General features: G+C 41.1%; 1 protein-coding gene across 3 annotated transcripts in view; it reads right to left on the bottom strand.

The window, feature by feature from the left end:
• Positions 1 to 26,915, bottom strand: part of CDK18 (cyclin dependent kinase 18) — a 119,984-nt gene that overhangs the window by 26,550 nt on the left and 66,519 nt on the right. The window contains exons 3-16 of one of the 3 annotated variants that reach the window (XM_081325053.1): positions 24,064 to 24,203; positions 23,604 to 23,729; positions 22,212 to 22,268; positions 21,236 to 21,350; positions 20,867 to 20,961; positions 20,071 to 20,133; positions 19,740 to 19,863; positions 16,239 to 16,359; positions 15,696 to 15,793; positions 14,838 to 14,943; positions 14,159 to 14,201; positions 10,804 to 10,894; positions 9,907 to 9,984; positions 2,756 to 9,685 (exon numbers count right to left, since the gene is read on the bottom strand). In XM_081325053.1, coding sequence (XP_081181179.1) covers positions 9,651 to 9,685; positions 9,907 to 9,984; positions 10,804 to 10,894; positions 14,159 to 14,201; positions 14,838 to 14,943; positions 15,696 to 15,793; positions 16,239 to 16,359; positions 19,740 to 19,863; positions 20,071 to 20,133; positions 20,867 to 20,961; positions 21,236 to 21,350; positions 22,212 to 22,268; positions 23,604 to 23,729; positions 24,064 to 24,203 — 1,292 coding nt within the window. In that variant the 3' untranslated portion in view covers positions 2,756 to 9,650. Of the gene's footprint in view, positions 1 to 2,755; positions 9,686 to 9,772; positions 9,825 to 9,906; positions 9,985 to 10,803; positions 10,895 to 14,158; positions 14,202 to 14,837; positions 14,944 to 15,695; positions 15,794 to 16,238; positions 16,360 to 19,739; positions 19,864 to 20,070; positions 20,134 to 20,866; positions 20,962 to 21,235; positions 21,351 to 22,211; positions 22,269 to 23,603; positions 23,730 to 24,063; positions 24,204 to 26,915 lie in introns of those variants that run through there. The other 2 variants (XM_081325054.1, XM_081325052.1) reach the window with 2 other exon arrangements.

Raw genomic sequence — 26,915 nt, forward strand, 5'->3', positions numbered from 1 at the left:
TTCCCAAGTAAGCAGGTGCATAAGAGGGTGGGGAATTGGTGACACTCTAAATGTTGTTAAGCAAATTCTCCTTACTCTCCTTGTGGTCATGTTTCAGCAACTTCTGGAAGGTCACAGGTTTCCAACTCCATTATCAAATTAAATGAGAATGTAAAAAATGTTGTTTCGAGTAACGATAACAGGAACTATTTGGAAGATTTATTTCTTTGTAAGGAAGAATTCAATAGGAAAGTTACTAGTGGAAACAATATTGTCTGGATCTACATCACGAACAAGGTAGGGCAATTGTGCAACAACAAGTTAACAAAACAATCCTAATTAAAGTTTCACCATGTTTCGTGACTGGCTAGTTGGATTAATTTGCAAACTACATTTATTAAGAATAATTAGAGCAGCTAAGGCAGAAGGACTCCTATCATAGGCAAAAATGAAAATGTGGTCCTTAAGGTTAGGAGACTCAATAAAATATAATATTTCAATATGTATTACCACCTCTGCTAGAAAGTGTCAGCCTATTTTTTTCGAAGTCTTTGTGGTTTGCAAGTTTTTTTCTAAGACCTAAAGCAAAGGGCAGTGTGCATGTGCTCCAGCAGAAAGACATTAGCAGAAATTCCATCTGTCAAGTCATATGAGTGAGCAGGTACAGAGGAATAATAATTCAAGCTGCATGCATCAGCATACCAAATATTTGCTGATAATATCACTTGGCTAAATAGAAAATATACCGGTATGTACTTAAATTTGCTAGAACAAAAGGGTCATCTCCACAGATACTAATAACTAGGAATGGTCTAATAAATTGCCAAGTGCTTCTGATAATTTCTTCTGTAAACAACCAAGGCTACTCTATAGAAGAACAAGAGACAGGAACAAATTTCAGCTTCTGAGAAATTTTGGGAAAGACCCATAGGAAAAAATATTGTCAGGAGGACCGAAGTTACTTTAAGCCCAACTAGCCTTGGAAGAAAAATGACCACATTCTCTGCTAGATGATGCACAATTATAGATCCAGCTTTGCTTTCCAGGATTTGCTTCAGCACATCCTGCAAATCGCTTTTTAACCTTCAATATTTTTCATCAACCCCCCCTTACATTCACCATTTAAAAGAGAATTGCTGAAGCAATAAATACAGAAACATATTTCTTATATTTAAAACAGACTCTATACTACAAGGAAAACTGAGCTCATAACTTTAACTCAGTCTATTGATTGTGTTCTTCCATTTGTTTTTGTCAATAACATTCTAAAATAAAAAGAAAAAAATGATACAAGGCCTAAACTATGTTTCTTCTGCTCTGTTTAAACAAGATGTGTTAATTTCATTTTTGCAGAAATGTGTAATAAACATTTCTGTTTTAAGTTAGGCTGTTGGCTTTTTGGATGGCACTGCCTATATGTTTTAAAATTCAATGACAAGGTGCACCGTACCCCACATATCATCTGAATAAGGAATATATATGGTTTATATGTGTCCATACAAAATACAGCTTTATATTCCTCAACTGAAGACTTTTGCACTGGGATTATGTAAATTCTACATGTGTCTTCAGTGAGCAAGGTTAGGACCTTAAAAAAGGCGTAAGGAATTTAAACAGCATAGATCACTGGGGCTTTTGTTCATTGAAAAGTCCCAGTAGGGAAGGAGAATGATGGAAAGTACAGTGAAATTGCTGGTTTAGTGGATAAAGAATTCCATGGGTCAAGGTTAAGTTTGCTTTCATAGTTTCGACTACGCAAACACTGGTGCTTTGTTCCAAATGACCAAGTCCCAACAATCCTGTTCCCAAAAGCACTTAACTGGGAGGTTTAGCATATTGTGAGCATAATTAACATAATCAGGTAACCTCATGGAGGTTACATTTTATTGAAAACAGATCCAGATTTATATAGAGCAGGAGTGTCAAACTGCCGGCCCGCGGGCTGGTTGCATCATGTGAAGGCCATGCCCACCCCAGCTCTGGCAATGCAAAAGAAGTCGCGATACATTGCAACACGTAACGTGACGTGGCGAGTTTGACACCCGTGATATAGACTAAACTAATTCCACCCTGTCAGGAAAACACCAAAATTCTCTCATTCTATTTTGCCAACCTAGTTTCCCCAAAACAAAGGAGAACAATTCAAAATTTGATGAGGAAGAGTAGTTGACCAAGAAAGCCTCTCCATTACAGAACTCATTGCTTCAGCTGACAGCCCAGAACACACTTCGCAAGTGGATTGACTGTAGGGCCCCAGCCACAGCTACTGTTGTCCTCCAGGCCATTGGGAAGAAGTTAGTGATGGATGGAATCGTGATCAGAGAATCTCTCTTTACGCTGAATGAGTTTAAACTGTCAGCACTAGATAAACTGTATCCTAACTCACTGAAAGAACTAGGAGATGTTCTGGCCATATTCTGATATTCTAATTTTTAGAAATCTGGAAAACTGGTGAAATGCCACCTAACTTCAAGAAAGGGAAAGAGAAATTATAGACTTGTCTATCATTGATGTCTGGGACAAATCTAGAGCAGATCATACAAGTTAATCTCTAAACTTCTTAAAAGCAATGCTATGATTAGGAGACATCACGATGGGTTTCACAAGAATGAATCTTTATCAACTTAATTTTACCTCATTTTAAAAAACTGTGTATCCTCTTTAATGAATTGTGGGAAATTTGTTGAAATACCTTTACAAAACACCTGATGTGAATAGCAACTGGTAAAGCATGGCAGAATAGGATATCAATTAAGTGTTACATAGCCAGATTGAAAATTGTACTTAAAGAGTATTAAAATTTGATAGAAATATCAAGTGTGATAGGCTGCTACAAGTATCAGTCTTGGTTCCTGTATACTTCAACATTTTCATTAATGGCTTAGCCTTAGATAAAGACATGCAGGCAACATATCTGCAGACTATAAAAATCAGACAGGATGCTAATACCTTAGAAGACAGGGGTGATGGATGCAATGGCCTAAAATGTCTCTCCCAGTTCTATAATTCTTCACTTTAGATGTATTGGCTCAGGGAATCATGGGATACTGGGCACTTTCTGCAAGAACTGGACTCCTTATTGGCTCATGCATTGGAAAATGCTGTGCAAAATTATGCAGACCCTGCAATTATGCAGGATAATTGCTATCAAAAACTATCCTTGATGTATGGATACCTGTAGCCTAATTTAATACCTTATTCACATCATAGCTCAGACATATATTCCTGCACTTACATGCATCTAGAAATGAGATGATTGGAAAGCCTGCAATTTTTTCCCCTAAAGGTTTATTTATCTGGACATGTTATTAGATTCTGATCATGCAATTCTCTTCACCATAGTGACTATTAGCAAAGGCTAAATCTGTTCCCAAGTAATTTGATGTAATTGACTTCAATTTTTTGTTAAACCCTCAGGTGAAAAGAAGTAGAAAATTAAATTCAATAAGATTCACAACTGTGTTAAATCTGAGAAAGTATTGACTGAATGCTATAGCCGTGGAAGAATAAGGAAATATACGAGTTTAAATAACTATAGTGCAATGCCATTGTATACTGAAGGAAGTCCTGTTGTCTTCAAGATTGTGTTATAAGTGTGTTAATAGAGGAAGCAAACTTTAGAATGTATACTAAGAAAACATTTGGCACTGTAATCTATTTTAAGTAATCTGAATGCCAAGGAAGGGGAAACATATACCAATAGAATCTGACACAAATGTAGAGCCATTTGATCAAAACAGGAAGGAATGGAAAGTAAATACTCCATTGGATACCACCTCATATAATTGTTTTAGTCCCATCTGGCCCTTGTAAGAATTTTATAATTTTAATAACTGTGAGCCTCCTTTCTCTCTTATTTATCCCCACCCATTTTTCTATGCTGTGACTACAAGCTTGAAGCAAGCAAGCCCTGTCTTGTTTTACTGTGCTGCTTGCAGCTTTTCTGGCTACCAAGCAGGGCAAAGAAGCTATGAATAAATAATGATTGTAAACAAGCAATGATTATCACCATGTTTTATCCTAGGAATAGTAACACACCAAACTGCTATGGTATTTAGGCATAATGATTTCTATATGTCAGTCTAGATGCAAAATATTAGCATGTGATTAAATGCTTTACTGAATCCATTTCTTATGCAAACATTTTTGTCTAAAAAAATCAGGTAAGTGTCTTAACTTTGTAAATAGCACTGCAAGTAGCCTAACGTTTGCCAGTAAAATCCAGTACTAAAATTACTGCTTTCCTCTCAATACTTATCAAACATTCTTTTGTATAGAACTCTTTAAAAAATGAATGTGACATTGGGTAAACAATCATGGTTATGGTTTTAATTGGTTAAAATATTTATTCCAGGATATGTCAAATAACTGTTAATATAATCTAATATGCTGGCTCAGAAAAAAACATTAATTTCCACTTCATTTGTATAATGCAAAGGAAAAAGCTGATAAAGATGTGTTTCACAATTCATTTAACAATTAATTGCAGAATTACATGCAAGAGAGAGTTCTGGAGAATGAGAAAGTAAAAAAGGGACATATATCTCTCCTTGCTGGTTTCTGAAATTTCATCATATAAAATGGAAAGTTTTCTAACTTCACAGTGCTCATCCCAATAACCCGACTCCTTCATTCAAGACAAAATTAGGCTTATTCCATAACCGCATAACTGTTTCCTGTATTTCTATTCCCTCTCAAAGCTGACAGGAAATATGCCACCTAAATCTTGCTGCCTCCACAGAATACCTTCATCACATGTCCAAAATACATCTACGCTGGCTCTCCAGTTTTAAGGCGTCTCATTCTAAGATTCATGAACGGTGGTTTCTCTGGCTGAAATTCTAGGTCCAGTCGGGGTTATCCAGAAGGTGAACAGTTTCTCCAGCTGACATGCACAATGCTTTAGTTACCCCTCTCTTCCTCCGTCCCTCCCTTTCCATTCTTCTGTTGATTGACTGTACTTTGCTATTTTTATTCCTTGAAAGTCGGGGTCATCTGGTCATTCTAATAACTTCTATGTAGCAACAAAGAACCATAGTCTGGTAGCTGAGATTCAATCAGTGGGTAAGACCAGCATCTGAGGAAGGGCTTAGTCCAGTGGTGGGATTCAAATGTGTGAACAACCAGTTCTCTGTGTGGATGCTGCTTCCAGAAGTCCATTCTGAACCTGGGCAACAAAAAATTATAGTTACCGGTTCTATGGAACTGGTGCGAACTGGCTGAATCCCACCACTGGCTTAGTCATGTGAAATGGTATGACAGCTGTAAACTGTCCTAAGAACAGATGCAATGAGAGGGAGCAAAGCACCAGTACTTCCTTGGAACAGCAGCCATTGGGAAAAGAATTGCCAATCATACAGGCTACAGAAGCACAAGACACAAGTCTATTACACATGCATCTTCAGTGAAAATCAGGGATGGGTTAGTCAGTTAACCTTGCACTTCCAAGGTTAACCAGCTGACCAAACCATTAAAAAAAACACACCCCTGGCTGTGAAAGCCAGAGATCTGGGTTTCCTTGAAGCCCAAGTAGAACTGAAGAAACAGGAGGAGTCAGCTGGGGCCTTGACAATGCTGGCATAGTACAGGTAATTTCAGGCTGCTCCTCTAATGACCATCAAGTGCCCTGCATTGTTTGGACGCAGCACCTATATTAGCAAAAGTAGCCTTGCAGAATATAGCCATCCTTGGCTCTTAGTTGTGGAAAACTACTGAGATAACATGAAAGGGAATAGTTATTGGGCAGGGAGGCTGGGTGGATTTGCTCTTAAGTTCCAAGCAAGCCCTTCAGCTTGAAAGCTGTCTTTTGGTCTATTAGCATAATTGACATGCCAGAGCTCAACCACCTTGCCACTCTGTATATCCCCAGTGGAGGGACTTGTCTGTTGATATGATGTTTCAAGTATTTTTTCTTTTAATTTTAATTATATGCGAGATGTTTCCTGAAAGTTCTGAAATTATATAACTGAGTGATAATAAGAATATCTAATTTATTTTGGAATAGCCAAACTGAGAAAAATTGGGCCATTAAAGCCTAGTATTGGAAGGAATTAAAATAACACCGGCTGGCTGAGCAACAGCAATGAAACAGAACCCACTTCATCAAGAAATAATTATTCATATTTTTTAGCTTCTTCTGTGATGGAATGAGAAGAAATTTCTTTCAGGAATTAAGGCTCCCTGAGGACTTAAGTGTTAGGAAATAGCCCTCCAGGGAAGCAAGAACTAGAGCCATGGTGGTTAAAAAAATAAGCAGTGGCTTAAGAGGAATCAAAAGGAAAACCTGATGAACAGGTTTGATAAATGACAGAGGATCTAAACAAGATGTTCTCCACAAAATACATTTCCAAGTATTGAGAAACTGCATATAAAAGGAATGCCCCACACTTAAGTTAAGAGATGGTGAAGAGAAGGGATAAAGTGAGAAGTGGCCTGGGAAACAGAGGCCTGGTTAAAAAAAATGGGCATTTTGGAAACAGTACCCAAGTGGGGAATTGTCGGGGTGAAAGTGGTAAAACATAACACAACATTTAAGAGAAATGATGGTATATTCCTGACAGGAAGGAAGTAGACAAGGGAGCTTTGAAGGTTTAAGCCTTTGGTTACAAGGGATCCGCTGGCACTTTAGGTTCTCAGTGGATTAAATCTATAGAAATTGCAAAGAAAGGGAAGTGGGTCAGTTATAGTTTCTTTTGTCACCCGGGTGTTATGGCTGAGTGAGGAAGCAAGCACACTAATGATAAGAGAAGAAAGGCTGAAATTCACATAATAGTTTAAGTAGCAAAGCAGCTCTTTGCTACAAGTATTTAGACCATTTGCTAATTCATTGCTGATGAGATCCATCTAGTTCTGTGCAGAACCATTTCCTTTGTTAAGAAATTCATGCAAAACCTAGATCTACTGTATTTGTCTTACAAAAGGGAACCACTGATAACCAAAATATTTTGAAAGCGAAAGATCAATGTCTTTTCCTTCATTCCCATCAGAGGTGGATCCCGTACAGAGATTGGTGGGTCTAATTTGGTACGTCTTCTGGAATCTGCTACCCAAGTGGATTCCTCCTTACTTTTTTCTCCAAAATGAAGGAACAAAAAAACAAAAACAGGACAAAAGTTTTTAATGATTACTGCACAAGTGCAAATGGCCACTCATGTAAACCTTTTCAATGAACAGCTGTTAAAAGCTGAAGCAATGAAGAATAGTTTTCTAGAGCAGAGATGGGCAATGATATTGATGGCAATATTGCAATTTTGAGAGCATGTTGCAACAAAATACCTATCTTGTCAGTGTGGAAATCACAAACAATAGATTTATCAAAAGGTAATTTTATTTTGACACCACTTTCTGATCCCCTCCATTTTTGCTTGTTTCCACTTTGGATTCTTCTGAGCTGATGGGCACAAATTCAAATAAAGCATCCAGCTGCAGGCATCAATTGCTGATATTTTCTTAAAATGCTTGTGGGGCTCTGAGGCTAATATTCATTTTGCAGTATGCCCATTTCCAAATGAACTTGGTTTTAATTAAAATATTATAAAAGGCAAAGATAAGGAACTTGCTGGGTGATATTAGGGACAGGTCTTGTGCGCATTGGTATTTACCAGGTTACCCACCCCTTTTCTTTAGGCTATGCAGAAGAAATAGTATAATTTTGAGTTGAAACACACAGCTACCTGAACTGATTACACAATCTGAAACAATGCTTTTGTGTGATTGCCCTGGCGCATTCATGAAATTTTAAGAGGAGGAATATATGTAGAATATGTTGTATTCCACCTGGAAACCCTTGGTGTTTATTCACAATTTCTTTTATCATTTTTCTATTAGGAAAAAAATTTGAAAGGTTTTGGTAATGCTAGCTGCTCTCAGTCTTGAAGCACTCTTATTTCCTCATAAAAATGTTTGTAGTTAAGTTTTTATTACACATTCACTTTGCATCTTTATTTATAACTTAGGTTTTTGCAAGTGTTTGATCCAAAAATTAATGTCCTTGCTTCACAACCTTTTTCAATATTTCTTACAACTTTTGTTTTAACATAGAGCATTCATTAAGAAAATGGAACAGTTGCAAAACATCTTTTGAGTGGTAGGAGAAATTGGTTTCAAGCTTTTTCATTCCAGTTCTACCATCTCTCTAGTGAGTTGATTGACCTCAGGAATAAAAATAGATCAGCAGCCTTTACTTTCCATAGATTTAAGGGGATTTATCTGAAGTGCTACACATACTTTCTAGGGCAGAGGTCCCCAACCTTTTGGGCACCAGGGACTGGTTACGTGGAGAGAGGTTTTTCCGTGGACCGGAGGTGTGGTTTTGTGTGCTGCCTGCATCCTGTGGATGGGGCTTTGCTTGTTTATGTGGCCCAGTTGCTGGCATGCTGGTACTGGTCCACGGACTGGGGGTTGGGGGCCCCTGTTCTAGGGAATGTGCTTACTAGCATAATAATATTGAGAAAAGCATAAATGCACACATAGGAATGTAGAATTTTTCTGTTCGTGCCAGGGTCACCAAGGATGTGGCAGGTTTACTAAGGATGTTTTGTGACTTTAAAGTATGTTTCTTTAGTGATAGGCACAAACAATGAAGAACAGTGGTATCTTCATATATCAACCATACGGACAGGATTCGATAAAGGAATACAGAAATATACAGGCCGAAAATTTTTTTCAAGCTTTTTCAGTTTTACAGTCAACCTAGTTAAAGATTCAAGTACTGTCTAATCTTTTTCACGACTTGACTTCAGCTTTTGTATGTCTGTGTGCTTTTTGATAAATATGGTAAGTTAAAAAGTGATCAGCTTCTTCCAAACCGGTGCTCCCTACCTGTGCTGAAATTACAACTTTCATATATACCTAGCTTCTGGAAATTGTGGGAGTTATAATTCAACTTATCTAGAGAGCATGGCTCATTTAAATCCTGGTCTGCAAGTTGAAATCTTGTGTGAGAAAATTTAAACTTAGTAAATGTTTTGATTTGCATTAAGTACTAAGGGCCTAAGAACATCTATCAAAACACCTTTCTTCCTCACTCCATCCTTTCTCCTGAATGTTTTTACCTTTTAGAATTGAGAACATTTCTTAAAAAATAGAGCAAAGGTAACTCAAAGAAAACAGACTTTTAAATTGTTATTGTAGTTGCCCTTGTTAAACCTTCCATGTTTCTTTTTTCAGTTTAAAGGCAGAGGGAGAGGGATTTGGATAAAAATCAATGCTTTCCACTGCTACTTCATACTCATCATATCTGAAATCATCTCATAGAAATCATCTCACAATGAGGAAAATAATGGAATTCAAAACATTGGTTATGATACGACATTGAAGAAGCAAAGCTGATGTGGATTCCACGACTGGATTGCTTCCATCTAGAACAGCAGCCTCAATATTTCAGAGGCCACTCACCATCTGATGCAGATTCTTCTCCAGGTGGCCTATTCCAATTGCTATATGCTGTATGAAGAATGGGAGCTTTACAATGTCTCTCTTTTCCTTTCTCACTGGAGAAAGAGGCGGGAGTTTGAGAAAAAGCTGTGCTGCATGCCTGAGATTGCAAGACAGCTCTTGTACAGTAGATGCCACCCCTTATTTTTCTGGGGATGGACTATCTGGGATCCAGTGGTCCTCTCTCTTCTCAGTGTTTCCATCTTCTCAGTGATTAGATGAAAGAACAAACAGACTTAAAATATGCTTTGCCTCCTATTCTTTCCTCGAGCTGTAGAAGTAAGGAAGGAGAAAAAATAGATGATCTAAGTAAGAACGATGGACCAAAATCTGTGACTTGGGATAAAAAAAAAGGGAGATCTGATTCTTAGAACATATTTGGGGATCTGGTTGCTATGAACATCATCAATCTATTATCAGAAAAATATAGAAAATGAAAGATTTATGCATAGCCTTCAGTCAAACTGTTCTCCAGGAGAAGGTGGTACCTACCAACATGCTGGAAACTTGAGCCTCGGCAGCCAGGGTCCTTCTGAAGTTGAATTTCCTTCAAAGAGAAGATGGAGGCAGCTAGACGAGAGGAGAAGGAAACAGAAGTCATGGATTGCATTTGTTAGCCATTCTGATTCATTCTGTGTATGTGACCCAGAAGCTCCACAGTGGATGGACCCTTACAGTAAGTACACCTGTAGAAGACTGATTGGATTAGTGTTGCTGTTATCCACTGGATGTTATTTATGTTACCAAAGTTCTGGTAGTAGCTTTTCTTCCCACATCTACCTCTCTTTTGAAAAATTGCATTTCTTAGATTTTATTTCTCTCACTTCTGCCTTTTTTAAAAAAATATTTTACACATTTATTTTCCATGTTTCGGCTCTGGATTTCTGAGACTAAAATGCAGTTAATTTCAAAGTGACAATGACTCAGCCTTCCATCCTTCCGAGGTAGGTAAAATGAGGACCCAGATTGTTGGGGGCAATAAGCTGACTTTGTAATAATGCCGCTGGGGGGGGGGGGGCGAAAGCCCTAATAAGCAGGCATATACATAGAATGAAGGCTATTGCTAAGCACATTGGTTTGTGCTTAAATTGTAAGCCGCCCTGAGTCTTCGGAGAAGGGCGGGATATAAATGGGATTTTAAAAAAAAGCAAAACACCTAGAAAAAATAAAATGCAGCTATCAACTGTGCTGCACAGCAACCTGTACCTTATTTCTTGTTAGGGAAGTTTGATACTTCTAAAGCTTTACTGTGACTAATTGCCTGAAGTAAGAGGTCCTTTGAAAGGATCAGGGAAAGGGCTTAATTTGATACAAAACAATTGTCTTTATTCATTCTTTGGAGGTATTATTAACTCATCTTATGTCACAATGTTCCCACTGTATGCTTACTCTCAGGAAGGAGGTGGACTCGTTCATCTAAGATCATAAAGTAGGGATGCCGTAGAGCTGATTCAGCAGAGATACGTTGTTTGGCTTCATACTTAGAGGGGAAAAAACAGAATTGAGTCCATATTTGTACAGTGATTTTACACATCATTCTCAGATGCTGATTCATTGTGTGGCTGCAGAATTTTTTAAATAATTGATTGATTTGAAGATATTACTCTGCAGAAGAATCATAAATGCTTGGCTGAATAGTATGATGGGAGAGGCAAACTATGCTAGAAAACATAAAATGAAACATTATTTTGCTAACAATACAATTTCCCTAATGTCCTTTGGAATTTAGTGGAGGTGTGGTACAATTTGAGCCATTTGTTTTAAGTCTGTCAAACCTATGACCCCCCCCCCCCAAATTCTTCTGCAAAATTGCATCCTGTCTGGTTTCTTCAGTCTGCAGTCAGGCAAAACTCTGTGCCTTAGAAAATCTATGTTTTTATTTTAGTTTTGGCTCAGTAAGAGGAAGTCAAGCAATTACTGCAAAGCCAAACAACATCTCCTATGAAAGCCAGAACAGGACAAAAGAGTCTTAGTAGCAGAAACAGAACAAAGCAACACAATAATCAAGAAATCTGAGACTTGGTAGCATCATAGATCAGACTTAGAATGGAGGAACTTTATTCCTTTTCGTTGGAATGATCAGACATTTTATGTTCCTGTGTAGGAATCTTCTCTGAGGACTGGTTTACTATTTCATTTCCACCACCGCTATTTTCGTTTTTCTGAAGCTGTCAATCTTACTGTTTGAGTTGATGGTTTCCTAGCCAATTACAGTGGCATTATATTGGTTCTGATTGGCGCTCCAAACTGTATTCCCCAGCTCAGCAGGCTCACTGGGATTATTAAACTGATTTCATCTCCAATATCTCTAAAACAGAGCTAGTTGACTAAGAACCGGAAGTGCTGTGGAGTGCAACCTTGAGACTTGATGGTTCAAGTAGTATCATTCTGGACAAATCTCATTCTATTGCCACAGCATTCTTGCCACAGCATTTAGTAATGGCAATTATTTTGATCTGAACTTGCCAATAATGTCATTTTTACCTATGCTATATCTGCCTGCAAGCTGGGGTAGAACTACGATGCTCACATGGCAAGGCTGATAAATGAACTTTGTTCCCAATGGCCTTGGCTCCAATATTGGTCTTGTAATCCTGTATGCCAGGCCTGTTCTGAGTTGCATACTGTGGTATTTGTGCATTTGAGAGTCACTACTGTGAATAAATGATCCATTCAAAGGGGGTTTTGGCCTTTGGATTATTCAAATATACCACTGCCAAGCTGAAACAGATGTTCCACTTGAAAATGAAAATATCTTCTGAGCACTAGGTAACGCTATCCAAGCTGGTTTCAAATGACTTTGTAATGTGATATGCCTACTGATTTTTAAAAACATAGGATATCTCTTTAACAGTTCAGATTAAATCCCTCCAGGACAGTTTTCTATCTGTCAATAGATATCTACTTAATTTTGTAATACTGACTCCAATAGTTACTCTTGAAGTGGTCAAGCTCTCTCTGAAAGAGTTGATTCAAGAGTTCTCCAGGACTCTCAGATCTTGCTTAAACAGCAAGCGGGAGATGTGGACAGGGCAGCTGTTGCTCAGCTTTGGTTGATGTGCCAGTTAGATCAAGATTCACCGATGATGGCAACTCACACCATGATCATCACTCAGCAATAATACTGCTACTTGTGCCATGTGGAGTTGCCTTTCTGGAAATGATCCAGAAGTTACAGCTGGTATGAAATGCAATGTTTAGTCTTCTGATAAGACAACCCTGTCAGGCCAGAATAATGCCTCTTTTGAAGTTGCTGCATCACCTGTCAGCTGGCTTTCAGGTCCAATTCAATGTGCTGGTCAATACCTTAAAGCCCCTCACAATGCACAATCCCCTCTCCTGGGATAAATCAGGCAATGCCTTGCCAGAATCAAATCTGCCCATCAATCTGGTCATACAGAGTTTGTTGCAGGTTTTTCCCTTGTAAATTCCATAGGGCATTAACCAGGTGCTGGGCCTTCTCAGTGATGTTCCTCCTTCTTGGAATACCCTCACTCCCATAGATAAAGAAGACTCCAACTTGCTGGAACTCCATGAACAGATCAAAGCAATTTTATGTATTTCAAGGCAAGTTTGGCCCTTAGTTTAACCTGCTTGGTTCTAAGGGTGTCTGTGATGTAACATATTTTTTAATAGTATTTTTATTTCATATTTTTTACTTTTGGCTTTTTTTGCATCCCATACATTAGAATTGGGGTAGGCTATAAATATTTAATAAATATTTATTAAGTGGGAACTATCCATCGGCTGTTTTCCTGTTCTAACACTTTTAGGTGCAACCTGAAACCTGCATAAGATCCAGCAACCAATCAAATTCAACTGGCAACAGCTTCCTACAATTCAGTTTAAGACTGCCTAAATGCAGAGTTTGGGGATTAGAACCATTCTTTGGTTCTTCCTCAACCTTTCACCCTTTCTACAGATGCATTCCCACACCCCACATACACACTGATTAGTACTTGAGAGAATTTTGCAACTGAAGTTTATAAAATATTTCCCTTAATTGCTCAACGTGGCTTCCTTTGCATAAATAAAGAAAAATAAAGACCTATATATATGGATTCATTATCATTCCAGTGCATTTTAAACTGCTGTTTTTTTCTTCTTCAATGAACATTTAGAAACAGTGATTCAGGGAAGATCATTCAAATGTCAGGAAGAAGGAAGGGCTGAGAATGCAGCAAGATGATGCAGCTTTGTGAAATTACTCAGAAAAATCAAGAGAAATGTTTAGAATTTACCAGAAAAATCAAGCAGATAAATTTCTTAGATGATGGCTAACCTGACTGGATTTAGAATATCACTGCAATCATATTTACTTTAAAACAAGGCTATATAATCAATTTGTCTTGTGCGATATACATTCTTCCTTTAAACAATTGTACATACTTGTACTTCAGAAACAAGATGATAAAATAAGATCATATTGAGAAAAAAAGTTATTTGGTGACCACAAAAGGTCAAAATGAGGAGACGACAGCACTATTTTCAGCACCCATTTATAGAACTTCAGCACTAAGAATCTTAACTTGTTTCACTTATACAATAAAAACTGTGAACTAGAAGAATCAAGGAGGTCAGCAGGAGTAACTGTTTGGGAAGATTTCTTTGGACACACAGTCCCTCCATGAGGGAGGAAACAAAAAATATTGAATCCCTTCAGCACACAGGTAGTGGTGGTGAAGTATCTGAGGGTTGAACTGTGGCATTTCTGATATCTGGCTTAGCAGGCTAGGTCACCTACCAGGAGGAGACTTGTCAAAAGGTCAATTCCTTCTGTGTCCAGCCTGCAAGAGAAGAAAGTATTGTTATATTTGGGAGACTCTTCAAGCACCTGGCTGTTACTGCAGGACCAACACCTGAATGCAGATTCCAGCTCTGGTTAAAAGGGCCAGTTTCAAAGAAAAATGACCCAGATCAATTTCCTCAAAGTTTGGATTCTGATTGGCCCCGTTAGGTGGTGATGGTGGAAACTGTAAGTCCAATATGCCTGGAGGATAGCAGGCTGCATAAGCTAATTACAAAAAATATTCATTTTATCAGTTGGCAATTTGAGTTCTTTCTTAAGGTAGAGATGACAGTGCAGTAAACAAAGCCTAGCCTTTACCTTTTCAGTTTGAAAGTCAAAGCACTACTGCCATCTAGTGGCAACCCCAGAAAAGATAGCAAAGTTGTCCTCAATTCCTCAATCTCAGACAGAGAATAAGAATGAAAACATGTTGCATTGGGACAGAGAAAAATCCTGTGTTCACTGAGGACAGTGCAGACAATCAACCAACTTTTCCAAGTTCTTTATATCATCATTTATTCTCTGTCTCTTTCTTTAGTTATTTCTAAGAGGACTAATATTTTGCCCCTTGTAGTACTTTCAAACAACAGCTATGATCCATAATAAATTGGCCTCTCCTTGATTCTGCCTCTACCTGGGTGCATGATTTATCAAGGGTTGGGCTCGATATTGTGTGAATTGGTAAGATTTGAACTCCTCATTGGATGTGATGCCTGGCCAAGATTCCTCTGTAGGAGTTCCTGCAAGAAAAAAAAAGGATTGGATTAACACTTTTTCTAGATCCATATGCAGCATGGCATGAGATGGCATATATGGGATTTAGGGGTTAGGGTCTGAAAATTTCAAATAATAAAACCAAAATTAAGAAATTCTAACCCAGTAGAATACTTCTTTCCTTTATATTGTAGAGAAATATTAAAATGCATTCTCTGTAGGGTAGAGCAATGTAGAAATCAAGGAAAGCATTAGACAAGTGTTATTCAACCTTGGCACTTGAAGATGTGCTGGGGAACTCTAGGAGTTGAAGTCCACACATCTTCATGTAACCAAGGTTGAGAAATACTGCATTAGTAATGGTTAGGGTTATGGATATACCACTTTTATCCTTTCAGATCCTTTCAGTAAGAAATACCACACAACGAATCTGACAAATTGTGCTCCCCCAAATGCATTCATCATTTTGCTATGGCACCTTTGGGAAGAAGAATAAAACTCCTTCCTTGTAATTCCCTGCAATCCATATTTTCTTATTCCAAATACCTGCAGTTTTTATCTCTGTTTTATTTATCTGGCAACAATGGCTTATATAATAATATTATATAATAATATTCATGATTTTTTGAGAACACAAAGCATGAATATATATATATATGTATGTATGTATGTATGTATCTCATCCGTCATCCTCAGGCTGCTGGCTTCAGCTTTTATATATATATATAAAATTGTATTATCTTCTGTTCAATACAGAAACAGAATGAAAAAGACTCACCCAACATTCTGAATATTAAATTAAGTTCTTCTTTCACGGTGGATCCTGGGAACATTGGACGTCCTGTGACCATTTCATAGTGTATGCAACCCACGCCCCTAAAAGGAGAAGTCTTATGAGATAGAATGGAGCGGTGTGCTATCTTCTATGTTGCCTTGTCTACTTCTCATTAATTCAGTCTTCTTAGAGGATGCTGAATCCTGAATGATCTCAGAAGACCATGCAAGAATGATTATTTTTTCATATTGAATTCCTAATCAGACAAGAGGAGCATGAAGGAATCACCCACAAAAATCTAATTTCTTCCATCCTCTGTAACATCCTTCCCGAGAGTTTGATTATGCTACAGTAAGTGGGTACTTGCAAACTGCATTGCCATCTTATTTAGAAGATGGTCTGCAACATTATAAAGGCTATGCCATCAGCATGTGGTGGAATTTGGAAAAAGTATGTATTGAGGGCAGCCAAACCACGATTTCCTAATTTTAAAAAGAACAACAGGAAGAATAATCACTTTCACCCATGCACAGACATTAGGCTTACCACATGTCTATGGGAGTGGAATATTCTGTAGATCCTAGTAGGACATCAGGAGGTCGGTACCACAACGTGACCACTTCATTGGAATATGTTTTTGTTGGGACAGATTTGGCTCTGGCTAGACCTGAGGACAAAACAAATGCCAGTGAGATTTAGTAGCAGCTATTAACCAAGATTTATATTAAACCCATATTTGTTTTACAAACACTCACCTGTTTTTACAAATAAAGTCCTATGTCCCTCAATGCTTATTTCTCACAATCTCATCACTTGCGTAAAAGCCCAGTTTATTTTTAAATAATATATAGGAAAATATTAGAGAAAAAAGGGGGGAAAGTTTCTTGAGATGTGTGACTCTAATATTAAAAGTACCGTATATACTTGAGTATAAGCCGACTCGAGTATAAGCCGAGACCCCCAATTTCACCCCCAAAAACTGGGAAAAGTTGTTGACTCGAGTATAAGCCGATCCGCCATTCTGCAAGCCTCCGCCGCCGGCGGAGGCTGGATCCGCGCTCTGCAAGCCTCTGCCGCCAGCAGAGGCTCGATCCGCCATTTTGCAAGCCTGAATACACAGGAGTACCCTGTGTGGCCGCGGCTCTCGGGGAAGCCCTGGCTGTCCTCGCTCCACGCTGCCATTCGGGGCCCGCGCGTTCCCCGGGCAAATCGCGGCGCCCAGCAGGCGAGGAAACACGCCCGCTCCAGTCGCCCCCCCTTCCCTCAGGAGACGCGAAGCAAGTGACCGCCCGGAGCTTACCGAGGACTTGCGCGCGGCCGAGGCTTCGGTGCTTCCAGGATCGCGCGCACCTCTCCCAAGCCGCCGCCGTCCGGAGACCTGCCGAAGTTTGGGGAGGTGTGCGCGCACCTCCCCAAACCTCCCCAAACGTCGGCAGGTCTCCGTTCCTCCGCGCAGACCTGCCGACGTTTGGGGAGGTTTGGGCGCCTCCCCAAACCTCCCCAAACGTCGGCAGGTCTCTGTTCCTCCTGCCGACGTTTGGGGAGGTTTGGGCGCCTCCCCAAACCTCCCCAGGTCTCCGTTCCTCCGCGCAGACCTGCCGACGTTTGGGGAGGTTTGGGCGCCTCCCCAAACCTCCTCAAACGTCGGCAGGTCTCTGTTCCTCCTGCCGACGTTTGGGGAGGTTTGGGCGCCTCCCCAAACCTCCCCAGGTCTCCGTTCCTCCGCGCAGACCTGCCGACGTTTGGGGAGGTTTGGGCGCCTCCCCAAACCTCCCCAAACGTCGGCAGGTCTCCGTTCCTCCTGCCGACGTTTGGGGAGGTTTGGGCACCTCCCCAAACCTCCCCAGGTCTCCGTTCCTCCGCACAGACCTGCCGACGTTTGGGGAGGTTTGGGCGCCTCCCCAAACCTCCCCAAACGTCGGCAGGTCTCCGTTCCTCCTGCCGACGTTTGGGGAGGTTTGGGCACCTCCCCAAACCTCCCCAGGTCTCCGTTCCTCCGCACAGACCTGCCGACATTTGGGGAGGTTTGGGCGCCTCCCCAAACCTCCCCAAACGTCGGCAGGTCTCTGTTCCTCCTGCCGACGTTTGGGGAGGTTTGGGCGCCTCCCCAAACGTCGGCAGGTCTCTGTTCCTCCTGCCGACGTTTGGGGAGGTTTGGGCACCTCCTCAAACCTCCCCAGGTCTCCGTTCCTCCGCGCAGACCTGCCGACGATTGGGGAGGTTTGGGCGCCTCCAAACGTCGGCAGGTCTGCGCGGAGGAACGGAGACCTGGGGAGGTTTGGGGAGGCGCCCAAACCTCCCCAAACGTCGGCAGGAGGAACGGAGACCTGCCGACGTTTGGGGAGGTTTGGGGAGGCGCCCAAACCTCCCCAAACGTCGGCAGGTCTGCGCGGAGGAACGGAGACCTGGGGAGGTTTGGGGAGGCGCCCAAACCTCCCCAAATGTCGGCAGGTCTGCGCGGAGGAACGGAGACCTGGGGAGGTTTGGGGAGGCGCCCAAACCTCCCCAAACGTCGGCAGGAGGAACGGAGACCTGCCGACGTTTGGGGAGGTTTGGGGAGGCGCCCAAACCTCCCCAAACGTCGGCAGGTCTGCGTGGAGGAACGGAGACCTGGGGAGGTTTGGGGAGGCGCCCAAACCTCCCCAAACGTCGGCAGGAGGAACGGAGACCTGCCGACGTTTGGGGAGGTTTGGGGAGGCGCCCAAACCTCCCCAAACGTCGGCAGGTCTGCGCGGAGGAACGGAGACCTGGGGAGGTTTGGGGAGGCGCCCAAACCTCCCCAAACGTCGGCAGGTCTGCGCGGAGGAACGGAGACCTGGGGAGGTTTGGGGAGGCGCCCAAACCTCCCCAAACGTCGGCAGGAGGAACGGAGACCTGCCGACGTTTGGGGAGGTTTGGGGAGGCGGCCAAACCTCCCCAAACGTCGGCAGGTCTGCGCGGAGGAACGGAGACCTGGGGAGGTTTGGGGAGGTGCCCAAACCTCCCCAAACGTCGGCAGGAGGAACGGAGACCTGCCGACGTTTGGGGAGGTTTGGGGAGGCGCCCAAACCTCCCCAAACGTCGGCAGGTCTGCGCGGAGGAACGGAGACCTGGGGAGGTTTGGGGAGGCGCCCAAACCTCCCCAAACGTCGGCAGGTCTCCGTTCCTCCGCGCCCTGCCTGCCTGCTTCTTTCCGCTGCGGAAAGAAGCAGGCAGGCAGGGCGCGGAGGAACGGAGACCTGCCGACGTTTGGGGAGGTTTGGGGAGGTGCGCGCGCACCTCCCCAAACCTCCCCAAACTTCGGCAGGTCTCGGACGGCGGTGGCATGGGAGAGGTGCACGCGATCCCGGAAGCACCAAAGCCTCGGCCGCGCACAAGTCCTCGGTAAGTTTTTTTGTTGACTGGAGTATAAGCCGAAGTGGAATTTTTCAGCCCAAAAAGTGGGCTGAAAAATTCGGCTTATACTCAAGTATATACGGTATCTATCAAAAACTGTTCTGAAGGCCAACACATTATTTTCCCCACCCCCCACCCCCCAAAAACGTAGGGATCCCATGGAGAGCCTGCTAGATGGTTGCATGATATTCAGGTGATTGCTATTTTTTTTAAATTCCATTTATATCCCGCCCTTCTCCGAAGACTCAGGGCGGCTTACAAGCTTAGCAGTAGCCTTCATTCTATGTATATGCCTGCTTATTAGGGCTTTCACACCCACCCCCAAGCGGCATTATTACAAAGTCAGCTTAATTGCCCCCAACAATCTGGGTCCTCATTTTACTTACCTCGGAAGGATGGAAGGCTGAGTCAACCTTGAGCCTGGTGGGATGCGAACCTGCACTAATTGCAGGCAGCTGGTGTTACTTAAGGAGGCATTTCTCATGTTCTTTGCTTTTCCATGCTTTTATTTTATGTTCAGTATTTTAAGATTGGCAATGTTGTTTTAATTGTTGCTATGTTTATATGATGTCCAGAGTCACATTATGTTAGATGGCCATATTAATTTGCCAAACAAACAAACAAACGTCATTACTCTGAAAGCCAAGGAGATGGCCTCATTCACTAACTTACCAAAGTCAGCAAGTTTTAGTTCTCCTTTTCCATTAATAAGCAGATTCTGTGGCTTGAGATCTCTATGTAGGATCTTATACTGATGGCAGTAGGATAAACCACGAAGCAGCTGGAACATGAAAATCTTGAAGCAAGAGAAGATTGGAAAAGAAATAATTGGTACCATTCACAGAAATGCTAATGATCAAGTGTTGGGAATTATGTAAACAGTAATCCAATATATTTGCAAGACACCAAATACAGAAGGGATGCACAATTCTCTCATATGTTTATTTTACAAGAGAAGCCTCTGCAAAGGCCAATCTTTATAACCATCTACCTGTCTACTCACCTTCACATTGTACATGCTCATCAGATTCCCACAGTTGTCCAGGTACTGTTTCAGGTCGCTATCCTGCAAAGATAAACATGTCCTGAGGGCATAACTTGCTATGAGGAATGAGATGCCCACAATTTCTTCAGTGTTAGAAAATGCAAATCCAGTTGTGTTCCCCAGGACTTCAGAAGAACAAGATATGTTTGCAACTTGTTATTACCTCCAACAAAACATAGATGATAGCAAGGTTTATTATACAACTTTGAACGATGCAACCTGTTCAGAGGTTTGTTGCAGCATGTAAAATGAATACACAGGTACAAGTAACTGTTAAATAAAAAAGATATAAAGCAGTTCATCTAGCAAACATACCCAATCCAGATGCTATTTAAATGTTTGTTTTTTGATAAACACATCTATTCCAGAAAATTCAAGTTTTCCCAACTCAAAACCACGTTTTGCTACTGCTAAGAAAATGGCATTTTCTTTCTGCTTTCTCTTATGCACACATCATTTGCATTTCTATTTAAGGCAACTCTGTTCACCTATTCTGGAAAGCTTGGCAAATGAATAAGACTGAGTACATACTATGACTGAGTAAACAAAATTGCTGTACTACCTGGAGCACAGTTAAACAATGTCCGGGAACAATAAGTGAACATTCTCCAGAGAGTTCTAAGGGATGCTATTGATTAGCTAAGAGTTAAAACAAAACCAAGAACCTCAGCACTGCTCAGGATGTTACTGATGTACTCCAGGCAGATGCCTGAGCCAGCCATGCCTTCCCTTAGAAAGAGATACGTAGACTTACCAGATATTCAAAAACAAGAGTGAGGGAGCATTTTGTGTGAATGATATCGTGGAGAGTCACAATGTTGGCATGCTTTAGATTCTTCAGTAAGGAAACTGTAAGACAAAGCATAGCAGTATCAACCATACGTCATCTGAAGGTGTTGGAGCTATGAGCTGGAATCAGAGGCTCATCTTCATCCAGATTGGTTGGTCTACCAGTTACCAGTAATTCCCAGGAAACTTGAGACAAATCATGGGAGGTGAAATCTAAGATATCTGAAAGAACCATGTTAGGGAAAATTGATAACCTGTGAACCCTTAGGAATATAGCTAGAATATTGGTGTAAGTTGCTAACAGGGATCTGGAAACCCCAAACCTGTGTCTCACCTTCCCGTATAGCTGTGCAAGGTGCCCCTTCTTCATGTTCCAACCTGATCTCCTTCAGCGCAACAAGATTCTTGGTGAGTTTGCTGCGTCCTTTAAATACAGTAGCATAAGTGCCCTGTGAAGACAGGAGCAATGAAAGTAAGTAGCACAAAATGCAATTATATTTTACATCTCTCTCTTTCTCATTCTGGGCCTGCTGAACTTAAGCAATTCACTCCTTAAACTTTTTAAAATTGGATTTAAAAATTCTCCATTGTCGCCATCTGCCAAACAAATTCCACAAAAAGTCTTGATCTAATTTATTATTGTTAGTTCCCCCCACACACATTTTTTTAAAAAATTGGTCAACTCAAAGCGGGGAACTTATCTAATATGTGGGTTGGGCTGAGAGAAAGTGGCTCAAGGTCATTCAGCCAGCTTTCTTTCTTAAGGGAGCCTAGAACTCACAGTCTCCTAGTTTCTAGACCAGCACATTACCCACTACACCAATTTTGCTATTTTTTTTTCCTCCTGTCCATTCTAACATGGAAAATGCATATAATTTAGAAAGCATGCTCTGAATGGCCATGCTGAGTGGCAGAGATCAGTATCTTTGTGCATGGTGTGTGAACTGCAATTTGGAATATAAAAGGAATAAACGCTAGAAGATATGAATTAACAAATGAAATAAAAGGAAAAAAAATAATGTTATACGAAGCTATAAAGAAAAGGATGTAATAAATTCCAATGAAGATATAGTAGTCTGATGTGCTCTAAGCCTAGGCACCTGATAGTAACTATCTTTTTATGCAGATAAATTCTATAGTTATTTTTAAATTCAGTTCAGGGTTAGAGAGATTTTAAACATTTGAACTCCTATATGTTAAATGTTTGTCTCCCAAAGCAGATTGCAAAAGGTAAAAATTATCACAAAGATACAACAGCAACTTGCAAAGGATGATGGATGGGACTGATCATTGTTTCACATTATTCTTACCTCCCCCAACTTTTCCAGTTTAACATAGGTTTCCATCTTGCCAAACCCAATGTCTGACTATTAAAAAAAGGAAGAAATATAAGTACAAAATACAGTATTAAGAAACTCACAACACAGGCCAACACATATCTATTAAGAAGTCTAGCCCATATGATTTGACTTCCAGGAGAAGCTTACCAATAACCATTCTGTAAAAATGTATTGCTTAAAATGAATTCTCTGGGAAATAAATGAAGACAGGTCCTTGAATTTGAACCTCAACATCATGCATCAGATACCCGTGCTCAGTTATCAGACATTCAAGAAGCTGGACATCACTTGGTTCTTTCCCATTGAGGAGATTAAAACATGACCATTCACATTCTTGTCTTTGTTTGGGGTGTTTTGCAGAAAACAATATTTCTCATATTTACTTCTCAAATGGCCTGTTACTTTGGTCAGCACATAATCCTCACATTAAAAGTGAGGATTGGCTGGTGATTCTTCCCTTTGCTTATGAAATATAAACATATTGATCCAAGGGTCAAAGTAACCAGACTAATTCTCCAGATATTCCCCTGACCTTTTGTCTGACACTAGAAGGCACAAATAGTTTTGATCTCTCACAGACTCTATTTCCACAGAATATTATAATGCTTGAACAACTAACATTATCTACTGTGTTTAGGTTGAATTTTATTCAGCAAATATGGCATCTGTTTCCAAAACAATATATAGCACTAATAAAGATGACAGATTCATGGATCAATCCTTCCAGACTGGTAAGAGGTTTTCTATGTGGACATATTAAAGATACTTGGTTCATATCTCCCATTTTAATATATTTACTATTCAACAGCAGGTGGTGGTAAAGACACAATTTTTAAATAACAACAACAAGATTTTAAGAAGTATTTCATTCTCAGTTCAATAAAGAAGTGTTATTAGCTGGATTAGAACTGGAATTTTTCATCTCTTGGTGAAACTGATTCTCTAGTTCAGGCAGTCCTTGTTTAGCTACCACAACTGGGACAGGCAACTTGGTCATTAAGTGAAGTGGTCACTAAGTGAAACTCTGACCGTGCTTCAGCTTTTCTTGGCTTTAGAGTCTTGCGAAGATTGTAAATTCAAGGACTGATTGCAAAGTTACTTTTCCATCACTGTCAGTACAGTGAATAATAGCTAAATGAGCCAGTTGCTAAATGAGAACCTGTATCAGCAAGCAAAACTAGTAAAATTATTATGCTAATTTACTGTGAAAAAATTTAAATCTTTTATTTTAAGCTGAAACTGTAAGAATTGAGAAAAATTCTAAGCAAACCACGAGCCAGTGTTTGCAGTGATGTTGTGCCATGTGATGATATTGCAACCGAAATGCAAAACTGTGGAAGCTCTAGAGTGCATGAGACTCACCAGAGATGCCCGTCGTGACATCCTGCTCAGAGGCTTAGAAATCTCTGGATTTTCCATTTCTAGTTTTTGGAGGAATTCTGGGGGCAGGTGAATATCCATGGGCAGAGAGAGACGCTTGCTGACATCCTGGGAAGAAAAATAGCACATCACACATGACAAGATCTTCCAAATTGGATAGAGAGATCCAACTGCAAAACAATACAATACAGCTTTAATACCTGCCAGGTTAAATCTAGCATTAGCTGTTGCAGGAGCACTTCTAGACATGAAAATATATGCGATTATTATATAACAAAACATACCACATGTTAAAACTAGACAGGCCACTGATATTTGAGGTCAGCTCCTTTCTGTGTCAAGCTTTCAAATTTATTTTCCTATGTTTAAAGGGGGGAGGGGAAATCTCCCAGAACTCCATCAACATTGTTGGGCAAAACCTGTCTATTAGTTGGCAGGTTACCTCCATAGAAAAGCGGCGCTGGTTGCCATTTCGGTAATGCACAGAAGTTGGGGACCGGCCTTCCAAAGGTGAGGCAGAACTGGGCTGCATTGGGATATCCCTATTCAGGTGAGCCAGATGCAAATGTCCTTGTGCCATATCTGATCAGAAAGGAAGAATAAATAGCAAATTACTAGGTGACTATAGAGACTGCCAATGCCAGGGACAATGTGTGGCTGAGATAAGTACAAAGCAACTCAGAGAAACTTTAAAAATTTAAACCAGCAGGTAAAGTATATGTATAAAAAAAGGACAGACAAGCAAACAAACCCCACCCCCACCCCAACTTTGTGTAAAAGCTCTTAAAGGCCAAACAACATTAAATGTTATCCAAAAATGTTCCACATTTGCAGACCTCTATTTCAATCTGATGCTAGCATATGTACACATGTGTGTATGTATACAATTGTACACGTACAATTAGCATATTAAACTGTCATTTTGGAAGTGAAGATCTCTTTTTCATACAGCGATACTTCAGTGCTTTCACCAGAGTTTACGGAACTCCACAGATTAACTCTGTGTTCCACAGATGCAGGTTAGTTCACTCTGTGCAACTGTATGTTGCAATATTGGTATACATCACGAGCTAAATATATTTCCTCAGATCTGGCTCCTGCATGCCAGAGCGTGCACTTTTCAGAATCTCTTAGTAGTCTGTCTATCATATGTTATACAAATGCCTTCAGGGTTTCAGGTAGTTTGGAATTGTTTTAACTGTTATGGGCAAGGAAAAAGTACATTAATATCCCGTATCCCAGTAATTAGAGGGTGTTGGACAAGCACGTACAGTATCAGAGATCCCATGCGAAACACAATAAAATTGTCTAACTAGGATCCATGATGTAGAGGGGAAACATAGATCATTCCACACTGAATCCTGGCCTTTTCTCAAGGAGAAGATCGAAACAGTCAGCTGTAAATTAATGTAGCATTTCCAAGCTTCTGAGACACCCATCCCATATCCAAACTCAATTCTAGCTCAGAAAAGAAAGCCAAATAGGGTCATTGTAAATAGTCGGAGTGTAGGGGATTAAATTAAATATTAGCAATGCACGTTTCAGTGACTTCTCTGCTTGTCATTAAAACAGTCTCTTTTTCAGACTTCTGCTGCTGCTTTAAGAGTCACAGAGACTTGAATGACTATTTCCTTATATTTGTGAGAGGTTCAAAGATTATTTTTTTCCCAAATAGTTTTTCAAGTGTAATCACTGCTCCTCTCTCTTCCTCTTCACTTGATTACTGGTTATGCTATTGAGAAAAAAATGACCATTCTTCAAGAAATATAAGTGATCTCTTGAGAAAGTTCTGAAGTGTTGTTGAACCACAAATGGAAAATGAAATCTAAAGGAAAGGAGCCTTCCATGTGTAACTCCTTCTCCATGGTTCACAATTTGATGGCTGTTGTTAAGAGAAGGGAGACCTAGAGGGGTGCTCGGCAAAACACTTCACCTTTTTACTGAAGGGCTCCATTATATAATATTCACAGAATTTGCAGACACATTTCTATGAAAAGCGTGCAAATAAAAGAACATTTCATAATCATAACTCTCCTAACAGAGCTGTACCACTTGCTTATTCTAAGCCAGGGGTGTCAAACTCAATTTCATTGAGGGCCACATCAGCATTGTGGTTGCCTTCAGGGGGCCGGGTGGGTATGGCCAGGATGGGCGTGGCCTACTGGGTGGGCATGGCTAGAGTGCGTATGGCCTACTGGGTGGGCGTGGCCAGCTCTACATCGTTTGCATCAAGGGTACCTATGGTGGCCCGGGCAGGAGTGGGACAGATCTGAGGGTCTCTGGCAGAAGGAGGGTCTCTGGGCCAGGGCCAAGGCAGTGGGGGCCATCCCCTCACTGTTTCCAGGATGGCTTCGCGGATCCGGCCCCCAGGCCTTGTGTTTGACATGTCTGTTCTAAGTCCTTCTACAAGGTAATATCAGATTCTTTTACAGGGGACAGGAAAGATAGATGCGGGCATACAAAAGCTAAACACAGTTTGGATATAGAAACTACTAAAGCTGACAGATGATTATCCAGCTTCTGAAGAACTAAGTATATTCTTCATGGTTTCTAGCCTGAATTTATTTCCTTATAGTTTAAACCGGGACTCTCCGAATTTGGCAACTGTAAGATTTGCGGACTTCGACTCCCAGAATTCCCCAGCCAGCATGAAAATGTTCTGAACCAGCCTGCTACCGGCCTTGCAATAAGGCAAACCCCTGTTCAAACAGTAGAGACTGGAGAGCGTCTAAGGCTGGAAAGCGTCTGCCAAGATTTATTACTCAAATAACAGAACAAGAAACAAAAACACTGGAACTTGAATCCTCAAACGGAAGGGTTGCTTTCAGCAACCAGCCCTTCCCCAAACACTCCTTTTATTTAGAGTTCAGGGCGTGGCCTCCCTGTGCCTCCTCCCGAGGAGTCCCACAGCCTTTCTCTGTTTGGTCCTGCTCGACTGCCTCCTGTGTCGGGCGTCCTTGAACAGGGCCAGCTGTGGGTCATCATCCTCCGCACTATCGGGCTCACGCAGCTGAGAAGAGGGCCCCGGCTGGGGGCTCTGCGAAGCCTCCAAGCCATCATCAGCCGGTTCGTCTTCCACACACTCCTCCTCCCCCTCATCTGAGTCATCCGAGACATCTGAGCCGGCTGCCGGACCCACAGGCTGGCCCTGAGTCACAACAGAAAAGAAGACTCCAGTTACATTGATTTCTTTGAAAAATATCAACTTATAAAATTTATTTATTTATTAGCCTTGTTTGTCACTCATCTTGCCTAGAAGCTACCTAGGATAGGCAGCAGAAAATGCTGTCTATG

The sequence above is a fragment of the Vipera berus genome (genome assembly GCF_964194415.1).
Source record: "Vipera berus genome assembly, chromosome: 3".
Classification (NCBI taxonomy): domain Eukaryota; kingdom Metazoa; phylum Chordata; class Lepidosauria; order Squamata; family Viperidae; genus Vipera; species Vipera berus.